Raw genomic sequence first — 24,381 nt, 5'->3', positions numbered from 1 at the left:
ACACAATGCTCTCACACATGAATGTAATGTAATTGTCGTGCAAGAGATTGTTGTACTATCTCCCCAATCTCCACACAGAAGTGTCGTTCCTAGCTCCCACATACATGTGCATGTAATGTAACCGTCGTGCTAGAGATTGGCAGTTGTAAGTAAACACATTATAGAAATCGTTTGGCTAATAAAATAATATAATTTGTACACAAACGTTACTTTTGTTGATTTATTTTTTTTGTAAAATTCGTGTGGCTCGAATTTCGTATGGCAAGAAGTGTTCTTTTCGGTCCCCGTGACTTAGAGAATTCGGAGTCGACTGTGTATCTGTTACGGTCATCATTCGTTATATATGGGCTTGAAAGTGCTTTTCGTTCTGTTCGATTCATTTTTGTTTCATTTTGACCGTCAATACCAATGAACCAATAGTTTTCTATGCCGTGTTGCCAATTTCCTTCCATCTATATTGATATTACGTAACTTCTGTACAAACCTTCGATTCACAAGTCGATTTCCATTTCCAAAACGTCAAAAAAATCACCTTCAATTCACAAATGAACTTTTACAACGTTTTTTGCAGAAACATTGGTGGGAACGAAACGGAGAATCATTCGAATACTTCTTAGGAGAAACTTTGATTTTAATAATTTGTTCAGTGTCTTTATTTTAACGACTTGGCATTCGTTCAGGCAGGCGTTTCATGAATTCGCCAACAGTGATTTTTTGTTTCTTCTCTTTCTTCACTTACTAAGGCCAGACTATACCTTTTCTTTGTCAGTCTGAAAGTGGAATCGAATTCTCGATTTTATCGTGTTATAACAAAACATGGTTATAATCATTATTTAATGTTATATATAAGAATATATACAAACAAGCATACAAATATATATATGATAGAAACTATAAAAAAAAATCCCAGGCTTCAAACGCTAGCGTTTTTCAACTACTTAGTTATTCAATGACTACTTACCTAAACCAATGATTTTATTTACATAATAATCGTTTATACGACACATTCTACTTGTAATAAAACAATACTAGGGCAATCACTGCTCCAATAATTGGATGCTTACTGGTCTGAAAATATTAACTGAACTTTAATGGACATTTTAGTCTCCATATTAACTACTGTCGTCAACTTTTGAAATGACGGATTAGTTGTGTCTCTAATAGAAACTGTGCTTCGGTTATTATCCCCCGCCATAGGCGGAGGGATACTGTTTTGGCGTTGTCCGTCCGTCCGTCTTTCCGTCTGTCCGGCACTTTTGTGTCCGGAGCCATATCTTGGAAGTGCTTAGGAGAATTGCATTGAAACTTGGCATGAGTATACCGGTATATATGGATAAGAGGATGATGCACGCCAAATTGCATTATATAACATCTGTTAATAACGGAGTAATGGCCCTTTGTATCTTGAAAAAAATGGCACTATGGTGTCCGGAGCTATATCTTGGAAGTGTTTTTGTGGATTTCATTGAAACTTGGTATGAGTATATAGTATGGATAAGAGGATGATGTACGTCAAATGTCACTGTACACCATCTGTTGATAACGGAGTTATGGCCCTTTGTATCTGGACAAAAAATTCTTTTTAATATAAACTTTGAGCTTTATCTCCATTAACACATGAGCCAGAGCCATGAAACTTGTCATAGTTGTTCTCAATCATCTGGGGCTGCTTCACATTCAACATCCATTATCCTAGGGGCTAAGGTCAAGGTCAAACATTGAGGTCAAAGGTTTTCAACAATATGAAGATAAGTCGATCTTTTGAATACTGGTTGTATTTCCTTATATAAAATCATTGATCTAGATGATGTGTGATATATATAATATTCCAGTTAGTGATAAACTGGTCTCGTAGTCTGTTTTTAAGAAACGGGAGTAATTGATTCGTTGAAAAGCCATACATCGCTAAAACCGGTTTGGTTAAGAATGTCTCGTATTTTCGATGACAAATTTTTGTGTGTGTTGTTTTTGCGTTTAATTTCTAATCTCTGTGATGGAACAATATGTTTTAGAGTACAATTAACCTGCTTTATAGTATATAATTTCAAAACGTATTTAGCGATCCTGACATATCTGTCTAAATACAAGGGGAATCGACCAACTTCAATACATAGCGTTAATGAGTTTGTGGACATCTTTACATTTAATATTCTTTTACATATATTATCAAACATATTTCAATATATGTCACTTAATGGCAATTGAATTAAACAATCGTGCGCGGTATCAATAATAATTATATATTTTTAATTAAAACAAAATGAACGAAAGACAACTCTGTCATATCTACTACCAAGTTTATCGTTAGTTTTGAAATGTTATCTCCCTTTAAACAAACAGTCTTTTTATTTCGGTGACTTAAATTTAGAACATCTCTCTTTAAGAAAAAAAGAAACAATTTCTCTTAAGTATATGTTTTTCAAATCTATTGCCGGACGATTTCATGTTTTAAACCATACATAAATTTAACAAAATAATTATAGTTTACTACTGACTTGCGTAGTTTCAGAAAGCAATTTTTTTCACCTTGCATAATGCTCCAACCGTTTTCATAATAAGAGTTAATAAAAACTTAATATAGTTAATATTCACCTATTTTGCCAATGTCAGTCTTCTTAGTGACCTATATGAACCCAATGAATGTGGAATACAAAATACGATAACGCTGACCATTACCCTCCACTGTATGACCACTACAATACACTGTATTGGACATCACGTTAACGACACGCACGGCTGGTAAGCGAGAGCTAATACTTCACCTGAAATGACCCTGTTGTCCAGCTGGCCGAGTTCACTATCGTTTGCATAGCGGTAAAGGCTAGCTGTTCAGAGGTTAGCTGAGGTGAAGTGACCAGTGGCCGATAAGAGGTTATTCCAGGACAAGGCCGCGGCGAGAGCACTGTACAGTTATGTTTCTTTGATATTTTCGTCAGCAAGAAAGAAAAGAGCGCCAGCTTTAAAATATATTTAACGCAACTTATGTAGTTTACATTGTTTCTGCTATTTTACTCTTGCAGTTTGTCGTAAGTGTTTTTTTTTAAACTTTAACATGCTTTACATTTAACTTATACAGACCACATATTCCATTTGGCACCTTTCAAGGACATTTATTTTCTGGGTTTCTATGGGTCAAGAAATAAAATCTAGCAGGTCATTCGTGAGTGAAACTTTAAACGGCCAGCTCGCAATCAAGACTGACTTGTCCGCCTCGCAATGTTAGCCCACAGTGACGACATGTTTTTTACGGGCTAAATATGCCAGCACGTACGAATAATCATATTGGCTGTTCACACAGTTAGCTGGTATAGAAAAGGTTCACTGGTCAGAGATAGACACATCGCAGGGAGAGGAAATACATCTCGCCAAGAGGGCGACCGCTTCTTTTTAGTTTTAGTACGTTTACGTTGTCATCGTGGACCTTAATTGTTGACATGTAGCTGGACTTTTCAAGTGATTATAAAGTATATGAATACGATAAGGTCATTGTCCACTGAACGAGGTTGGATTTACAAACATATCACTGGTTAATCAATTATTTATCTAACGAAGAGGATCGCGCTTGTGTTTTGTTTGATTTAAATCTTTAAACATGAACTTACATTGTGTTTTTGTCTTAATACATCGTGAAAAATACTAATAGTACAAAAGGTACTTTAAACACGATTGATGTAAATTTAAAGTGTTAAGACTCGAACTGGAAGTGGTCAGTTGAGATAGTGGGCACTACGCCGACCTAGAAAAAGACGCAAATGTGAGGTCATTGACCAGAGAGAAACCGCTGTGGGGATAAGTAAAATAAATCATTACATTAAGGAAACTACTGACCAGTGACTTATAATTGTGAATAATTTGGATATTTTAATGAAAGTGGAGCGAATTTCCGCCATCTTGTCTGCCTTTGTCCGAAGTAATACCGGTACATCAAGGGGTTTAATGTCTAACAAACTGACATGTCTCGCCGTAAACAGGGGCGGCCAGTTCAGAGACTGACCATAGACTCGGGTATGTAATCCTTATACTTGCATTTATATTATTCTTATTCATTTTTCTCCGTTTAAGACGCTGACCTAGTTTGTGCGCGGCTGGTCATAGCGACTGTCCATGTACGTAAAGGGCGCTCTCCACTAAGAGGTGTGCAATTATAGAATTGCCTTTGTTGACGTAACACTCTTTATTATATTTTATATTGATCATTTCCTAGTGAAACAGGCATAACGAAGTGTTGATGGTCTTGTATCAAACGTAAATATTTTGTTTTCACTTTCAGTTTTCATTTATTCATTAAATTTAAAATTAGAAACTATGTCTACAACGAGACACTAATTAGAGTCAATATATTACACAAGTGAAACTATTGAGTTAATATTAAAAAGCAATATGATTAATAAATATCCGATTCGTTAATATTAAACTCATTCTCCATTTGTTAGGTACAATAAACAAAGCACGTGTTGGTGTATGTACATGAGGCTGATATGTTTTGAATTTAATACTGCAACCTTCATAGCTTTAACGTAATATCACGCGTAGTGAGGCAGTTTAAATAAAATCATGTTTTTATAGGAACCTTAATAAACAAAAATAATATTGATGGTTTTTTTCAATAAATGGTATTAATTTACATAAACAAAATAAAAGACTTTTGATTAGTTGGATTTTTTTTACTTTTAAATTACTGTTATGAATAACCGACCTAAGCATTTTAATTAACTAAATATATTGTTAAATAATATACCACTTAAGCATACAAAAACAAATCCAAACAAAAACAAACTAAACAAGAATGAGGAACTTTGTGTCAAAATTGAAAGCCATTTTTGTTTCTAAGACAAACGGCGGTTATGATACAATAAGAAGTCGGCAAATACTTCACACTATAGATCACGACAAACGTGAAGCTTTCAAAGAGCTGTTAGGTTATGCATCATAATGCAATTTCAAGTCGAGATGGTGAAATTTCCGAAGCATGTGTGAATACCTGCACATCAATGATTGATCGTGCTGTTGACAAATCAGCGTCATTTTTAATCTAAACTGATGAATGCTGCGTTAACTGTGTTTTGTAGGAAATTTATTCCGAACAAATGCGAGATGAATTTTTGTGTTGCTATTATTTTGTTAACACCATTAATAATACAGTTGCATACAATCTTGACATTTGATTCTCATTAAATATGTCATTTGAAAGAAAAAAGTTTTTGTATGTGTTAATTATTATGGTCTTTTCGTTAGATAATAAATACGTGGCCTTGAAAAAAATGCTACACCAGAAACTAATCAAATGTATAATAAATGCTCACAATCGCAAAGACTTTTTTGTCACGAGTCAATAATATATATTAAATATGTGTATATTCTATACGATATTTTAAACATACCGTATCTTGAACTAATTAACTGCAACAATACGACAAACTATTATATACTACGCATCCAACGCTTGCATTAATGAAACCAATCTAGCATGTGTTATTAAAACTAAATAATATTTAAACAAAATACTATGTGTCATAAAGGAAAACGATAAATAGTTAACGAAATGTATATGACTGCCATATCGTCTATAACGACATGAAAATGAATATCATATCAACTACAACGAAATGTAAATGAATATCATATCAACTACAACGAAATGTACGTGAATATCATATCAACTACAACAAAATGTATATGAATATCATATCGAGTACTAAGAAATGTCAATGAATATCATATTGATCACAACGAAATGTATATGAATATCATATCGAATACAACAAAATGTATATGAATTTTGTATCGACTACAACGAGCAAAGATAATGTCTCGCTCTCGAGCACGTAATTCGTTGATTTAAGGTACGAAAATTTCGTGACCTCTGTAGGCCTGGATGGCGACCTCTGGGTAGTTCTAGGTAACACACACATCGGCCTGCTAGACGCTCTCGTAGATAATATGCCGTAATGCGAGGCTCCAAAGGGGATACGAAAATAAAGCACAAAAGAGGTCATACAATGGGGTATGGTTTTAATAGATTTGGTACAGTCGATATCAGTGTTTAGGGAATTCTAATATAAGTGAGATAACACGATTTTTTTTGATAGAGCAAAGTCGGTACGAAAAAAAGAAGTGATACACTAAAACTCGTAGTTATATGTATCATGTAACTGTTTTAAGTTGCATGTAGTTGTTTACGTCAATATCAGACAATATTGAAATTAAAATTTAAGATTTCCTTTGTCTTCAGATAATACATAATGGTGAAATATATAAAATGCACATTGACATGGAATTTGAACATATATTTTGTATTTAATACACATTTTATGTAAATTAAATTATTTCTGCTATATTCTTCTTAAAAGCAATCTTATGAATTGACATACTTGATGCCACAAACTGCTTTCTTTATTCCGATTTGTGTTGTTATTTGAGACAATTTGCATGTCCTCATGATAATATTTTGCATTTGCATTACAAACCTTTCAAAGAGTTGAAGTGAAATGTTAGTTAAGTGAAAGCTTTTTGATGACTGTTATTGATATTGGAAACAAAATAACCTCTGGCTTAGTGGCAGCTACATTAATGGTGTGCTTGAAAAAAAAAAAAAAATAAATAAGTTTCTGAAAGTAGTTAAAACATTTATTTAGTCTTCTTCCGTGATAGTTTTTATTCATTTTTTTGTACTAATGGCGTTTTCATCGAAAATTTCTCACATACGATCATTGGAAATGACTATTTAAAACGAATTGATGAAATTCTTCAAAACGTTTCTTGCTTGCTGTTTAAATCTTAAAGTATCTGAAGTGTTGTGACATGGTGTTTACGATGTCGATATATATTATTTGCAATAATCAAACCCCGATGTATTGAACCTCCGGGTTGCTGTAAGCATTAAAGGGGCCTTTTCACAGATTTTGGCATTTTTTAACTTATTCATTAAATGCTTTATATCGATAAATGTAAACATTGGATCGTAAAAGCTCCAGTAAAAAAATCAAGAATAAAATTAAAAAAAGGAAAAGAACATTGCCCGGACCAGGTTTCGAACCAGTGACCCCTGGAGTCCTGCCAGAGTCCTGAAGTAAAAACGCTTTAGCCTACTGAGCTATTCCGCCGAGTTCGTGTACTTGAAGTATTATATAGCTTATATAAGCAATCTTCGTAGTTTCACAAAATTTAGCGACAAAAACAGAACTCTCCAAATTATTCAATCGTTTCGCGTTGCAACGCTTTATAATTTTTAGGTTTTAAAATCGTCAAAAGATGCATATAATGGCTATATTAGACCATGGTAAATGTTCAGTATTACTGTTTCCTAACAAATATCATAACTAAAACGAAAATTTGCGAATCTGAAACAACTTTTTTCAATTTTGTCAATTTACCAAAGCGTGAAAAGATCCCTTTAACCCATTTATGCCTATCGTCTAGAAAAAAGGCCTTGGCAAACAGCGTAGACCCAGATGAGACGCCGCATGATGCGGCGTATCATCTCGGTCTGCGCTGTTTGCTAATAGGAATTTCTGTAAGAAATATTATAAATAAAGAAATAAATATACTAGACATCCCTAATTTTGGAAATAAATTGAACCAATTTAGAAGGATGGGAGAGTCCACTGGCCATAAATGGGTTAACTCATATAAGCTCAAAGCATCCAAGTAGAACTAACATATATACACTTAGTATGCTTGCGCAATTGTTTACTTACTTTATATTGCAATACCGTGTTCGTATCATAAACTAAGACACGCAAACACGGAGTATTTCAAGTAAAGTATTCATTTTGTAAATTAGTTTCTTTATGTCCAAAGAAGGTCTCAGCTAACCATTATGTAAGGGTTGGCCACAGGATTAGTTTAGCCCATTTGGAGCCGATCGATGTAACAGAGGCTGAGTAACGAAGGCAATCTCACCAAAAAAGCGAACATGTGTTATTGGACACAAGTCACGTGGTACACAGTGTTCCTTCTTTTGCCGCGTGGTGTTTGTTTTAATCAATGCGTTGTGACTGCTTTGGTACTCTGTACAATGTGCAGATACGCTTACAAAACACACCGGCTTGACTTATGTCATGCTCGAGAACGCTAATTACTCATTGGGTATCCCGATGGCAAAACATGTATAAATGTTTAAATTATTCAATGAAATCAAACAACACATTTATTTCAAATATGTATCTGCTTCTGAAATCTTCAACATCCTGTGAAGTGTGCAGTAGGTGTGTGTTAATTGCTATGGAAAACAGCCGAATGTCATATAAGCACAAACGTGTTGTAAGACTCATTATATATATATGATATGTGCTTTGTTAAAATATTAATTTTAGCTTCCAGATAACGTCGTTTAAATGATACCCGGTACAAAAAGTGAAACCAGACCATTAACACGTGGTTGACATAAGTTGACAGTGCTTGAAAACATTATTTCGTCAATTTTGGTCACTGGTTTTGTGAACTGGATTGCAGTTTTAAATGTCATAACCAAAATATGTTACCATGAAATAAATTACCCGCGTGTGTGTTGGCGTCCAAATCTGCGCGAGCGGCAACAAATCCGGTTACGTGCATGTCAAGTCATCGTGTGGGAGTGGACTGTTTCCCAAGTTACCCTGCCTGTTCTCATGACATGTACACATTGCTCTTCAAATAGCCATAACCACAAGCTGCATTTCACTTGCATTTATATTTATAGGATCTACACCCAGCGCAAACCACGGCTTTGTAAACATTTTATAACAACAGACTTGCGATTAAATGCTTTCTGAATGCTTTGCAGAACTGTTATAACGACATACAACGAGTTAATGCTTAGTTTTCAAAATTTAATTGACACGGACTTAATGATTTTTATCGTAATGATTAAAAGTTAAAATAAACACAATACAAACGCGTCAGTTTGAGATGAATAATTTTCACAATTTAGTATATCGTTGTTTTATCAATAGAAAGTACAAATATGTCAAACTTCAGATTATGTCAGACATTCTTTTTATTCGAATACCTATATTTCACTCTTTTTGAAAACGAGTGTTTCATTAAATGTAATCTTATTAGTTCGAGCAATTCGGTTTATGGTTTTAAAAACATTAATTTTTTCCTGGATTCGCTAATAACAGGGTAAATGCACAGTATTATTCGTTTTTATTAACATTGTTTGTTTTTGATAAGGCGATTTTGCTGTCTTATTTCATACCAAATATAACACATACACTTCTGTAAAGCATTTCCTGTAAAAAGTGTGCATTATTGTATTACACAAGCACACGAAAAAGTATCAGTCCATGAAATAATAAAAGACATGTTAACATGTTAATTATATTATGATCGTTACCCTTTTGTTTGTTACACACAGATGTGCGCATTTGTGCTGACATTCAATCAAGGAAAAAACTCACGCCCTGTCCTATAAGGTAAACGTGTCCATCCTCACCTGTCTATCGATTCAATCAGGAATAAATTGCAAAGCTTGGCCGTAAAGTATTGACCATGATAGATCAATATGACGATCACGGCGACAACAATGGTCATCTGATGTAAAAACGAAGCTGGGAAAGAAAAAAGGTGGACACAACATGGTAACGGGGTTATGGGCAAGACATGACATCGAGAAGAATACATTAATGATAGCCGAAGAGCATTCATATTGTACTATAAATATGAATATATTTTGCATTTGCGATGCAAATCGGCTGATTTTTTTCGAATTTCAGAAAACTTGATAGTGATGGATACAAACAAACTGTTAGTTTCTTGTAACATCGAAATTGTACTAAGGGACGTATTAAACAAGGAATAACAGTGGTGTGAGTAACTTGATCCCCTTCTAGCTGTGTTACATACATGAAAAGATCTTGATAATGGTCTACAAACAGAGCAAAGATTTAGTATAATTTTGAATTTTCATTTTCTCTCACTCAAAGTGATGTAAATGAGTTTCCGCGATACGCTCTCATGGGTCATTTACGCCATAAATAGTTATGCCCCGTATTCTCAGGTATACGCTCAGGTATTTCCCATCTAAAGCGACTTTACAAGTATGTGTGTACAATACTATATCTGAAGTCCAGTATTAACTGCGGTCATTCACCAGAAAGGTCATTGGCCATCCGTAACAGCACTTGGCTGTTTGCCTAAATCACGTTTGGTGTTTATACGCTCAGCTATTTTTTTGTTTGTAATTGTGTCAGGAGTTATTAAGAAGCGCTTACAACCAATTGAAAATATTTTTCCAAGCTATTGTTGTTTCTGCACATAGGCTGTGAAGAAATTAGATTATACAAACTATATAGTGCAAGAGTCTGACAGAATGTGGCCATTCGTAAGTTCCCAAGCAAGGTTAATGGTATATTATCCCCTGGAAGTTAATTAATCATGTCATCAGGAAAGCTTTGAGAAGTCAGAAACCAAAATACTACATAATCGTGTTCCTCCTTATGATTCAGAAACTACAGTTATAAGCACCGGGTGATCAGACATGTGCGATGGGCAAATGGTATATGTGTGCAGTTCACATTCGACTTTAAGGCTCACCTTTATTGTTTTACGGTTGGAATTGTCCATTCAATTACAATCAAGTCTCAACTATAATTAAAAGCCAACCTCTTATTTGGATCGAGATTAAACATGAGTAAATTTCATAAGACTTGTTCTGCTCCCAATACACTGGCAGGTTACAAAATGTGTTGCGAAAATTGCAGAGGCCGGGTCCCAGTCAAATCAGACTCTATTTAAAATATTTAGTGGCGTGTAACCTTAATAGAACTTTGTGTTGCGCAATAATTCAAATTTTGTGATGATCTGACATCATGACATTTTCGTTCAAAGAAAACATGTTCAACAAACATCTGGAGGTGAAAAACAGATGCTTCATTCAAGGTTAGCTCCAAAATAATTGAGTGTTAGGTTAAAGCAAAGAAGGGGCATTGCAAAGTATAAAAACAATAATATTATCTAAATTGCTTATTACATTTGAAATGGTAATTATTATTACACTACCATGACTATCTATCTATCTTTCAATACTGCCGAACTACCTAGTTGTTCCTGAATGCTCAGAGCTTTTATAAGTACATACGAACAGCTCAGAGTTCTTCTTGTTAACCCATTGTTCAATGATTTTTTTTTTTATGTCTCACGTATGTCTATAAAATCAGTTAAATCAACCTAATAAATCTTTACAAACACAATACCTGTTATTACCAATATCAATTTGTGAATTGTAGAGAAATACTCAAAACAAAAAATTATGTACAAAAACTGTTATCAAACCGATAGCCTAAGTTTTGAATTGACAATTCGATCTATCTTACGGATGTTCCGGAGGTAGTCGGTATATTACAATTGGTAGATAAGACATAAGACACGAGATCTATCTCGCCAAGGATTCCAAAGATAGTCTATAGCGTATTTTTGAATTCTGAATAACTTAGAATACTCAGCTTTTTCCATTGCAAAAACATATACATTTAAAAGAACCGTTTACATGTTTGAAACTTTGGATTAATATCAATATTATGAGAGCATAACATATCATGTAAGTTGTTTTAATTTGCACATAATGGATATATTTACGATCTATTTGTGTTTATTAAAGCCAGAAAATAGTTTATGTGGCTAATATTTCCAATTAAACTCCCACCCAGATTCTAAGCGGCGAGTTTCTATGGAAAATTGGGTTGTCAGTTGCAACTCCCAGCGACCTGGAGGGTCAATAGCTGGGAGTTGTATTATTACAACTACCGAACTACCCTCGCAGGTATAACTGGCAGATATGGACACTGTCGAGTCTGTTACTTGGGAAGAACCAGTACTTGATGTCTATGGAGGAGATAATGTGAACGCTCCTGGAGTAGGAATCAAACCCAAGAACGTTGGATGGCTAGGTGGACACCTAATCCACTACATCACCACGACTAGCATTTTTAGCTGTAGTATCAGCCCTCTTAATGAATACATTCAAATTTTGGAAGTGAACAAATACAAAAACACGCATGCATTATATGGTCCTCTATAGTTAAATATGTAATCTTGGACATAACAACGAAAACTAAATTTAAATGTTTTGACAAAATACTGGCTAGACTAAGCTCCCTGTACTTATCTGTTTCATGTACAATTGTCTCATAGTATTGGCCCTTCTGATTGACATCAGGTTGACATTTTATACCCATTGCAAATCAAAGCCTTTATTCTTAATCTTTTATTCATAGGGAGTGCTGGCATTTAATTTCCATATTATAAAAAAAAATCAGAAAAAATACTTTCGTTAAAATTTACATTCTTATTCCACTAGAGTATATTGGATTTAATTTAAAGCTAAAATACATTGTTCACAAAATCTTAACACAAATTGCAATAAAAAAAATTGCTAAAAGTAGGATTGTAAATTAATTACACAAGTGAAAGTGTATCTCAGAAAAGACAATCTACAAGTGATATCAAGATTTAAGAAATAACTTATTCCAGATTATTGAACAAAACTGTCAAGTAACAAACACAGTTTCATTTAGATGTCAGTGAATCAGTTTATAAAAAGGTTAACTGAATATTTTTTGCTTATTTAATTTGTTAAAACTGTTAAAATCGAGGGGGGGGGGAGTTCATAACTTTAAAAAAATTACAATAAAACACACTGACCAACTAAATGTTGCAGAAATGACATGTAATTTAAAAGGTAATCACTTTTAATTTAAGCACAAACAGTTCATATGGCAGTATAAGCCAATCGGTTTGTATTTATCAAACAAGTTTAGAAAAGTTTGTAGTATACCCATTCACATAACATTTCTTAGACTAAAGGAGGCATTTTGTCTGAAGAGATAGACTCCTTTATTTCTGACTAAGTTTTCGATATTTAGTGAGTGGCAAATACCAGTATACACAGTATTTTTGGAGTACAATTTTCCAATTATGTTTTGGCTGTCTTTTCCTTAAAGTGCCAGGTAAAGAACAAAATGAAGCAACATTTTTTAATACAATTACAAAATAATAGTTATTTCATTTGCTTGATCTGTTGACCGCTGATGACCACTGTCCTGAACAAAGGCTGCTATCATGTGTCTAACCTGGTCAGCTATCTGGAGTGAGTGTGTTAATATCAGGTGAATGACCTTAAATACAGACCTTGTAGGTCAATAACTTTTAACATATGGAAAAGCTACATGCCTCTAACATATTTATGAGTATGAAATGGGATTTTTTTATGTGTGTAAAGATTACTATTTATTTAGCAGAAATTGCTCAAATGGGCCGAAGATTTTTTTAATATATATACAGCATGAATGTATGTGACAGTCATTTACTCTGCGTGTAATAGTCTGCAGGACGTTTCACTTGTCCACTGTTTAACATAATTATATTACTGTTAGTGGCAGAAAATTAACCGATTTATGCCTAGCGTCTTGAAAAAAGGCCTTGGCAAACAGCGTAGACCCAGATGAGACGCCGCATGATGCGGCATCTCATCAGGGTCTGCGCTGTTTGCTTAAAAGAATTTCTGTAAGTAATATTCTAAATATAGAAATAAATATACTAGACATCCCTAATTTTGGAAATAAATTGATCCAATTTAGAAGAATGGGAGAGTCCACTAGGCATAAATGGGTTAAGTGACATATCTCTTTCTGTTTACTTCCTGACTGTAAAAGTAAAGCAACTGCAAATACACAGAGCTTCAGACTCTGAATACTGAAATCTTGATACCATTTCATTGGTCAACATTCTTGTTCGACTTAATACCCCAAACCATAGACAATGTCCTTCTAAACAAATTGCTTAATTTCTTTTACAAATTCATAATTTACATGGTTATCTACAATCTCCTAATTACATGCCCTGTTCAAATATCCTCTTTCAGTGCATTTGTGTAGTGCAAGATACTGCATTGGTGATTGTTAAAGTGTGATTTAAACTGGGGAACCCTTGAAAGATAACAGCAGGACATAGGCCATTTTAAAGTGTGGTGAAGTATTGACCTTCATTTCGGTTTGGCAATATAAAGTAACTGAAGATTGTTCAAGTAAGGGTAATATACTCTGTTAAAGTAACCAAACTTGCATGAAGTAATTAAGCATGTTTCAAGCCTTAAGGCTTTTTATTTTCTACAGTAATATGAATTGTGTGATGATGGAAAAAAATAATAAAAGCATGTAACATTATTATTACAATTAAAGTTCAGCTATTGCCCATACCTATCAAATTACATCATTCTTAATTTTTAAATGATTTCAAGAGAAGTTGTATTATACAATGACTGAATAGCTCTTAATCTGCCACAATGTATATTGTCATTTAGCATCATTGAGTAATGTCTACTACGGAGCTTTGCCTGAAAGCGTCTTGCCCATGGACACATAGGAAAGTCCCATAGATGCCTAGCAGTGTCTTCCCCAACCATGTCGGGGAACGCCTGTGCTAGTGAGCAAGCAAGTAGGTGTGAACTAAAATGTATGTAAGTCATTATTGACAGTTTAAATCTAATGGAATGTGCTTGTCTTAGAAACCAATTCAACAATAACTCACTAATGCCAATAACATATCTATTAAAGTGTACCATTACACGACTGTATTTTCTTTTATTTAAAAAATATTTTCTAATCACTATCACTATCCCTTTCCCGATCAAAACAAAGTAAAAATGGCTATATGCAACCATATATGCGGAACAGCCCGCAAGTAATGTAACTGGCAGTCTGTTCAGGTTATATGCTGTTTGCTGCTCATCAGTATCTTGGGGTTTGAAATGAAGCCTTTTAAACTTGAATCTAGTGTGACAAATGTTGTGTTTTCCACACTAACCAGTAGTAGACCTTGCATGTTTGACCAGACGAGTTAGATCAATACGACAGATCTGAATATTTTATGACGAGTTCAATTGTTGGTTTAAACAGGTAGGATTTTTTTATTATTCATTTGTGTTACGCCTTGGTAAAAGTTATCCCTGTGGATAGATGTTTGATATTTGCAAGGCCATTATATTGTGAGATGGCCCTGCATTGATTGGAGTGCAGTCAAGTATTCAATCTTATTGTGCAAACCTGCCTTAGCGGTGCTATATCAAATAACACCGCATTTCATATGACTGGACTTAATAACATAGGCCAGTATGTAGGTGCTGATAAGGAACACTTTAGTCCGATATTGAATTTAACTGTATTTGAATTGCGTCGTCATATCAAGCCCTCGACGGCCATATAAGATGAGGTCATTTAGGGTCAAACATTTGAATACACCTTGTATTTGCACTGAAAGGAAAGCTGTGGAATGATTGGTCAGTTTTTTTATATGCATTTGGCAGCCAGACAAAATATTGTCGGGTGACCTAGTGGCGAGATGACATTGCAGACAGTACAGTCCTCTATCGATTATAGTTAATACTTTGGTGATTAAAATTCTGATACAAGATTTAGTGTTAGATAGTGCAGTATGGAAATTGTCCGTCAAGCTTTCAAAAAACGTTTTACATAGCAGACACATGTAAACTGCATCATTGATCTGTGAAGTTTTTATCTGTTTTGTAAGTTAAAAAGACAGGCCATGACCAGAGTTTATTAAATATGCATGTACGTTGAATCATGTAGAGATTCTACCATGTTTTTTACTAGGGTTAATGCATGTGCATAAAGAGTCAGCCCAGATTAGCCTGCGCAGTCTGCATATTTTAACCCTTAAGTGCGGGAACCGAATTTTAAAGGTCTTTGCAAACAGTTTGGATCCAGATGAGACACCACAGAACGTGGTGTCTCATCAGGATCCAAACTGTTTGCTATTCTGATAGTATTCTTTGAAAAAAAATCGAAGAAAATGCTAATTTTAGAAAGTCAGCAGAGGACATTTTAGCAGACAACAAATTTCCCAGCATGCAAAGGGTTAAAGGAAATCTCCTTAGGACAAACAATTTAGTCTTGGCAGAAAGTATCGTCCCTGATTAGTCTGTACGGACAGCACAGGCTAATCTTTGATGAAACTTTATGCACATGCATTTAGCTCCATTTTCCCCAGAGCAAGATCAAATAAATTATAAGATATTATTATGAAGGGTATTGATTGGAAGCTTTGGAATTTATGTTTTGAGGTATTTAGAACTTTGGAAGTCCTGCTTCAGCCAGACAAAAGACCCAGTCTTCAACTGGCTTTTTCTCATTAAAGAAATTTCCCTTTTCCAAAATCAATACATTGGCCACTCTCCCGGGCTTTGATGTCCAGAAAACATGATATTGTCTTTTCATTTTGAAAGTGGTCTAGAATGTCTCAAGTTTACATCATTCTTAATTTTCATTGTCAAAGTGTCAATAATGTCACTTGAACCGCTAACAATGTCTGCCCAAGTTGTGACCATTCATTGACGGTTAAGATTAAAGATTGGCCAGCCTTTGTGTCTTAAGTTAGGAGAAATTTATTTTGTTTGAAGGAAATATTTTAAGGACAGTACTAATTTCAAGGGTTATTTGAAAATTAAAACATAAACACGCTTGATCATTTGAAAAGTCTGGCCATCAGAATATTCATGGAACATTTACCTCTGACTGAAATGGTTAGGTCTTGTTTGTATAATCAAAATATTTGTGTTTACTATGCAACTGAAACATGCCTTTTTTAGGCTTTGATCTGTACAAAGCACTGGAAAAAATGTAGATAGGGGAAGTTAGTAGAAAAATGGAGCAAGGGGAAGTTAGTGGAAAAATGTAGCAGAGGGGAAGTTAGTGGGGAAATGTAGCAGGGGGAAGTGAGCAGAAAAATGTAGCAGGGGGAAGTAAGTTGAAAAATTAAGCAGGGGGAAGTTAGCGGGAAAATGAAGCAGGGGTAAGTTAGTGAACAAAAATGAAGCAGAGGGAAGTGAGCGGAAAATGAAGCAGGGGAAAGTTACTGGAAAAATGAAGCAGGGGGAAGTTACTGGAAAAATGTAGCAGGGGGAAAGTTAGTAGAGGGAAGTTAGTGGAAAAATGTAGCAGGATGAAGTTTGTGGAAAAATGTGCATTTTCACCTAGAAATATGGCAACTAAAACCCACACACTAAAAACAAGGACAGAAACAATATGAACTGGCTTATCGGCTGTAGAAACTATTGTTTGTTTTTTTACATCCACTCCTGTCTGGTTTTGACATTGCACTGGAAGCCAACAGGGGTGTGTGATAGTGCATTAATGTCGGCCATTTGCTGCAGAAAGTCTTGGCACCATCTCCTGGTTGATAAGCGTTCCTACTGAGCACCTTATGTCCGCAGCTATTCTCCCGGATTGCTGGCTGAATGAGGTATCCAGGGGGCTGGGCTTATCATAGCAACAGCTCGTCAACATTTTCAAGAGGAGAGTCGGGAGATTTGGCACTCGGCTATTTGGCTTGCAACTTCATAAAACACCCCAGTCTTACGTCTGCTTGAAATTATGTAACATTTAATTACATTTCATTTTCCTGGATTTGTTGATAATATTCTTTGTTAATGAAAACAGTTGTGTCCTTTTCACTCATATTGTTAAATATAGCGCTTTTAACATATAAAGCCTAATGTGATAGTTTCATATTTGATTCTCCTTACTGCAAACAAATCATTTTAGCGACACAATAGGGATGTCAGGTTTTATCATTTAATAACCAAAAATGTAATGTAATACATTTCATGTTTTGTGAAGGGATGGACTTTAACCCTTTGCATGCTGGGAAATTTGTCGTCTGCTAAAAACTGCGTCTGCTGAATTTCTAAAATTAGCATTTTCTTTGATTTTTTTTCAAAAAATACTATCAGAATAGCAACAGTTTGGATCCTGATGAGACGCCACATTCTGTGGCGTCTCATCTGGATCCAAACTGTTTGCAAAGGCCTTCAAAATTCGGTTCCAGCATTGAAAGAGTTAATCTAGTTGCATCCTAAAAATCATACTATTCATGCACCCTAGTTATAACATCAGTTAGTTTTGCATAATTAATACATTCTCATGGCAACTGATTTTATATTGCAGCATGTTTAACCCATACCTGCAGTTTCACGGTCCAATACTGATTTCTTTGTAATGGTGTGGAGCAGAATTCACATAGACCATGCTTGGTCATAAAAGCAAAATGATTTCATGCATGATTTTTAGTTTCATTTAGGCAAGCTTTTAATATTTTCTTCATATCAAGTAAAAATAGAAGAATTTGGGCTTTCTTAGTAACCTGGATACTAATTTTAATGCCTGTCATGGTTTTCAATTTATTTAACATTTTGTTCCATGAGCTTTTTATTACTTGATTAAGAATTAAAAAAATCATATCCACAAAAGCAATGGCCATTATGTGTGTTTTGTGAATCAAGTATGTAACGTCTGTGTCTCTTTAACATTTCTGTATCTGAAACCTGAAGTTTTATGACTGCATTTGTTCATATTTTAAAGTTTTGTTTGAGCCTTTATGGTGACACACGTTTTTGAAAGTTTGTATGCTAGACAGATTCCAAGCTTTCCCATATAGGCCAGACCATTGGTACTATTAATGCAGTTCACATTTTTTTGGCAAACCCAGGTAGATAATTATCTTGAAAATCTGACATTGCTCAAAGTTTTTGCTGGATAAAGGGCATCGCGTTCTGTCTAGCACCTAGATAAATTGGATTGCAGATAATGCAAGAATAAATTTTGCAGTTGTCGTAAAAATAACATCACCCATGGAGATTATTAAGAAATATCCTGGAATTCTTGTGCAACCAGAACAAAGAAATTCTGAAGCTGTAAATGATTATTATGAAACCTGGTAATTTTGTCCCCCACCAGTAATTGAAAAGGTCTTCTCTTGAATATCCTGCCTGATACTTGGTGTTAATAATAATAATACACTGTCGATTGTGATACAATTTATCACATAAAACAAAATGTATGATACAAGTAATTACGTTACCTGTCCTGTCCTATTTACCTATATATAGCATTAAAAAGATAATATTTAATGACAACGCAATTCAACGAAAGATGTGATTTTCCAAATGAATTGTTTGGTCCCTCCCTTTTATTACCAGTAAAAAGTTGTCATGATATTACAAAAATGTTTGTAACTGTGACTTTTCACAATTTAGGGAGACCATATTTACAACTGACCAAGCCAGGTGTTTTACCATTAACCCTTTGCATGCTGGGAAATTTGTCGTCTGCAAAAATGTCATCTGCTGAATTTCTAAAATTAGCATTTTCTTCGATTTTTTTCAAAGAAAACTATCAGGATAGCAAACAGTTTGGATCCTGATGAGACACCACATAACATGTTATGTGGCGTCTCATCTGGATCCAAACTGTTTGCAAAGGCCCTTAAAATTCGTTTCCAGCACTGAAAGGGTTAATAGCTCATTGAGTGGTTAACAATAAACCAATATATTTTCATGTCAACTATGATATTGTTGTACCATGACTGTTAACAGCAAATTGTTCTGTTAAAATGTGAATTCATCTATACAGTTATTTTTAAATGAATTATATTACAAATAAAGGTATATTTAAAATACAAACTTTTAATATTTGTTCAGTCATTTACCCAATGAAAACAATGCTGTTATTTAAAATGTCACTTAAATAATAGATAAAAGTATATTTAAAATACGAACAGAGACTAATCCAAGTAAAGCAAGCAAAAGATGTCTCACAGCACCTCAGTTGTTATATTACTGCATGCAGTATACAATGCTTCAAAATTAAAATATGCAAGACTGTGATAGATTCAATGTGACGAACAATTTTGAATCTCCCTTGACTATTAGTTGTATCTTGTTTCGATTGTATTTGGCTGATGAAAAGGATTACTAACTAACTTAAGGCATGTGCGTGCAAGGCTAATCAGGGACAACACTTTTATGATATTTTTCTTTAAAAGAAAGTCTCTTAGCAAGAATCCTGTTTAGACGGAAAGTGTTGTCTCTGATTAGCCTGGCTGGACTGCACAGGCTTATCTGCGATGACACTTCATGCAACAGCTTAAAACCCATTTTCCCAGAGCCAGGCTTCTTTGGCTGTGCCCCTTCATCGCAAATAATCCAGAAAAAGTGAGTGCCCCTGTTTCTTCCCATGCTAACCATGGCTATTTGTTCGATTGTGTTTAGTCTTCATGGAATGTGTTGAGCATAGGTGCCAAACACAACCTTTACTGAAAACAATATTTAATGTGCTTCTATGTAAAGCTGACAAATGGCCTGAGGAACTATGATCCATCCTTCTGGTACAACATTTGTGTCAACATACCAACCTTTTCTGGCACTGGTGGAAAGTCAATATTTAAATGTCAGTCTTTGCTGGCTTTCTAATGTCCCATACCACAGGGTCAGTAGGGTTAGCTTGAGAGGTGGCTGGCATTTCCACATCCGTCCCTTGATGTTGGTATGCAGCCTAAGTTTTACTTTTTGAACGCCTTGTAAGCAGCTGTGTAGGACTAGGTTTTACAAAAATGCCAGGCTTAAATTAGTAGGCCACATTTTCATTCTTTTATATCACATATTGACGATTGTTAATGGTGAGTTTAACTCTTTATAGTTAACTTATTAATTAATATTTTGAGATTCTTAAATGTACCCTTGTTCATGGGAGAAATGCTTATGGTAAAAGTATAATTTTGTTGTTGACTCATACATTCATTAATCTTTATAAAAAAATGAACACATTAAATCCGATTATTAACATATTGTTATACACATTCTGCTGTTTAATTGTACTTGTCTTAATTTTAATTAAAATGATAAAATGTATAAGAATGAAATCATTAAGTCTGATAAGTATTCATTAAATCAGCATTTAGAATTGAGGAGTGAAATTAAGGTTGACAGGTAATGACAATTTTGGACAGTGAGTGCAGATCAAGGCCTTGTATTGGCCAGCTTTATTTCAAGCGACAAAACAGACTTGACCATGGCGGGCGTCCAAATGTTTGCCATAACGAGCCGAACATTGAAGCCATAATTATAGTTTGCAACATCATTAGCACTTGAACTTGCCCACAAAAAGCCTTTCACACATGGTTAACAGACAAAAAGGATGGCAAAATTTTATCCCCTGAAGCAAGATACTTCTTGGACAATGCTTTTAACTTCATGTAACGGTTTATGAAAAATAGCCATTATGGAGCAATCATCATGTGACAAATGAATATTACAGAAGCTCTGCCCGCTATTGTGAATCTCCATTAATCCAGGACTGGCCGGGACACATGAATCGACCAGACCCCGTCAGTCCCGTTTGTTTTATGACCCCAATTATGTTTTTAATGAATAATATTATAATTATTGAATATAAGAGTAATGATCAAGTAATAAAGTCTGTTAGGAGGGACACAAACTGATCATTTTCAAACAAATGGTTTAGCTATGGTGTAATGCCAGTGACAATATAACAGGTTTAAGATTATTTTTTTAAGGATAAGAATATGACACTGCTGTGATAATCCCCTCACTTTTAAAATGGATTCATGTGAGAGACAATATATTTAAAGGTCTTTAAAACACAAACAAACAACAAGTTATAAACCTCAATAAGCTATATTCCACACAGGAATTTTCTACTTTACATACGCATGATTTCTTCATATTAATTATTTCATCCACATCCCATCAATGCTACTGTTGATAAACAATAACAATACAGCTTTGAAATGTTACTGGTCCCCTTTTTCATCACTGCTGGTGGTAATAAACCTCATAGACAAGTAAGCACTTTCTACACTTTCAGGCATCACAGACATCGGAAATCACGTGACCAACAATATGGCGACGTCCATGCAGAGACAGGAATTTGCCATTTTATATCCTTTAGTACTTTATTAATTGAAAAACTCAGTAAGAAAGTGATGAGCGTTTACACCATATTTATATTTGCTGTATATCTCAGTTGTACTCGCTGTGAAATTTCTTAGCGGGTCACAGAATTACAGCAGCTTTTGCATAGAAAAGTGAGATAAAAAGCGAATATTAATATGAAATAAATGCTTTTCGCTTTCTTGCTGACATGGTGGAAGTGAGCGGCATTTAAACAATCAATGCAAATAATAAAGGGTATAGAACGGCAAAAAATACATCTTTTGGCATGGACATCGCCATCTTGTTTGTCACATGATTACCCCCTCTGACAGACTGTTTATGAAATGAATTATTATCATTATATTTGGATTGACCTTCAACCTTTTGCCAACGAGACATCCATCTCAAGATATGGACCCTAAATGTCCAATAGAAGATTTAGGTTGTTCTACAAGTCATCAGCAGCCATTGGGAACATTAATTTTGTTCAAAATGAAAACCTTCATAATTTGGGCATGGAAGTTGTTTCAATTTTGACCGGCCAAAAACAGGTTCAAGAGGGTTGCAGAATGATTAAAAATCAGACACGGAGAGGTCCAAAATCATTGCAAAAAGTTACTTGAACATACAGATATTTCCAAATTCGCTTTTCATAAACATTTGGAAGCCTATTGGACAGCGGGTTTTGAGGCCTTTATAATAGTAAAGAGTATTGTTTTCTTTAAAAATTGATTTCTTTTTTGTAAAAACAAAGTCTTGGACGGTTGCATTTATTACTAGAATATTTTTATACTACTTGCTATAGTAAGATGTAGAGGTCCTGTTAACAGCAGGCAACAGATGCCCTCCTCTTTCTAGAACCAGACCTATTATGTTTGCAAATAAAGCAAGAAAAACCATTCAGCGTACAATACCATTTTTGTTCAAGCTAAATGCTATGTATTACCCCCATAAAAAAAATTAAAAAAAATTGGGGGGGGGGGGCAGGTTTCCCCTCACCTCTCCCTAGATCCATAACTTAGTGAAGTTCCAATTATTGCGTGGGTTACAGCGACAGATTTTGTTATTAATTCTTCAAAGATTTTGTAATTGTGTTATTGTCAGACTAAATAAATAAATAATTATTATGTGTCAATAATGCCTGTTGGATAAATAATGAATTAAATGTTTTCTTGCAGAATGAATTGGTTATTTCTCAAAGTAAACACAAGTGGAAGTAAATTAAAAGAATTTTGCTACCAACAAATGCAAGAATGTATTTATAAATACATATTTTTATTAGTGTAAGTAGAAGCAATTGTCATACAATAGAAGTCGATGTAAATGCTGTTTGATAAATGCAATATTAATTCCGAACAAAAAATGTTGAAAAAAAGTCTTTAACATTATTATCATTTTCCCTAAATGAAATCTGCATTCACACCTATTCTTACCCTTTACAAATGCCCACAATATTTCCCAGCCTCTGGAGGCCCTGTAAAATTTAAACAAGAAGTCATTTAAAGTGTACTGAAGATTTAAAGGGTTTCTGTGTTCTTCTTTTTCTTTTTTTTAACTTTCAAAAAATGACCTTGGTGTTAGTCTTCTGTTTGACCATTAAACCCCAAGTCAGTGTTTTCATTAAATGTGTTTTGTCCTCTCCACCCAGCCTGGAACCTGTTTTAACTCCTATAGCCCTTGATTTTTTTTCCCTTTTTATTGATATTTTTTCTCCATGGAAACCATAGTGGTCCAGAAAGCATTGTTCCATCTGCCTCTTTGACCACTGGTTAGCAATAATACATTCATCATGATCCAATCTGAGATAATGCTAAATGACCAGTTCTGAGCCAATGGGTTAAATGTTCCCCTGGCTGACATCTATTAGATTTTTTTCTGATGTTTGTTTTGTCCTGCAGTGGCCAGCTGTTCCCAATGTCACATCTAGAATCATAGATGACCATTGACCATCTGTTGGTCAGTTGGGAGTCTGATTGTCCCAAGGGGCTGCTCTGCTGGCCCCTAAATTGACCGATAGCAGTTGTCCTAGACCCTGCACACTCATGATTACTTTTATAATTGCTAGGGCTGGTTGTGAAAAACACATTTGTCTTCATAACAAGCCCCAGAGATGTCCTTCTGGCCACAGGCATCTTGTATTTTACCTCCTGCAGTCTGCTGACTGATTTTTAGCCTTGAACTGGGAAACCTGTGCTAAATGCATGTGAAAAAAGTGTAGTGCAGTCTGCAATGGCTAATCAGGGAGGACACTTTCTGCCTAGAATAAATTTCAATTAAAAAGAGGCTCAAACTTTTAAACAATAAGTGTCATACAAGCAAATAATCTTATCCCATATTAGCCAGTGCTTAAAACACATTTGTCTTCATAACTAGCTTGAGAAATGTCCTTCTAAGGAGTCTTATATTTTTCCTCAAGCAGTTTGCAGACTGTTTTAATTTAAACAACATGTGAGCCTTGGTGTGGGAAAACAGTGCTTAATGCATGTGTGTAAAGTGTCTGTCTGAACAAGCTATGAGGGGGGGGGGGGGGACACTTTCCTCCTAGACTGAATTTTTCTTTACATGAGACTTTCTTTAAATGAAAAAAAAAACATAAAAGCTGAAAGTGTCATTGCTGATAAGCCATTGAAGAATACACTGGCTAATCTTGATGA

General features: G+C 34.7%; 1 protein-coding gene and 1 long non-coding RNA gene across 2 annotated transcripts in view; one reads left to right on the top strand and one right to left on the bottom strand.

The window, feature by feature from the left end:
* Nucleotides 1-206: 206 nt before the first annotated feature.
* Nucleotides 207-8,633, bottom strand: LOC127873741 (uncharacterized). The gene is made up of 2 exons (XR_008046360.1): nt 8,499-8,633; nt 207-770 (listed from the first exon to the last, which is right to left on the bottom strand). It is a non-coding gene; the product is annotated as an uncharacterized LOC127873741 (long non-coding RNA).
* Nucleotides 3,269-24,381, top strand: part of LOC127873698 (B-cell lymphoma/leukemia 11A-like) — a 102,231-nt gene continuing 81,118 nt past the window's right edge. The window contains exon 1 of the mRNA XM_052417642.1: nt 3,269-4,005. Coding sequence (XP_052273602.1) covers nt 3,954-4,005 — 52 coding nt within the window. The 5' untranslated portion in view covers nt 3,269-3,953. The remainder of the gene's footprint in view (nt 4,006-24,381) is intronic.

The sequence above is a fragment of the Dreissena polymorpha genome, chromosome 3 (assembly GCF_020536995.1).
Source record: "Dreissena polymorpha isolate Duluth1 chromosome 3, UMN_Dpol_1.0, whole genome shotgun sequence".
NCBI lineage: Eukaryota > Metazoa > Mollusca > Bivalvia > Myida > Dreissenidae > Dreissena > Dreissena polymorpha.
This window is presented reverse-complemented; position numbering and strand designations above follow the sequence as displayed.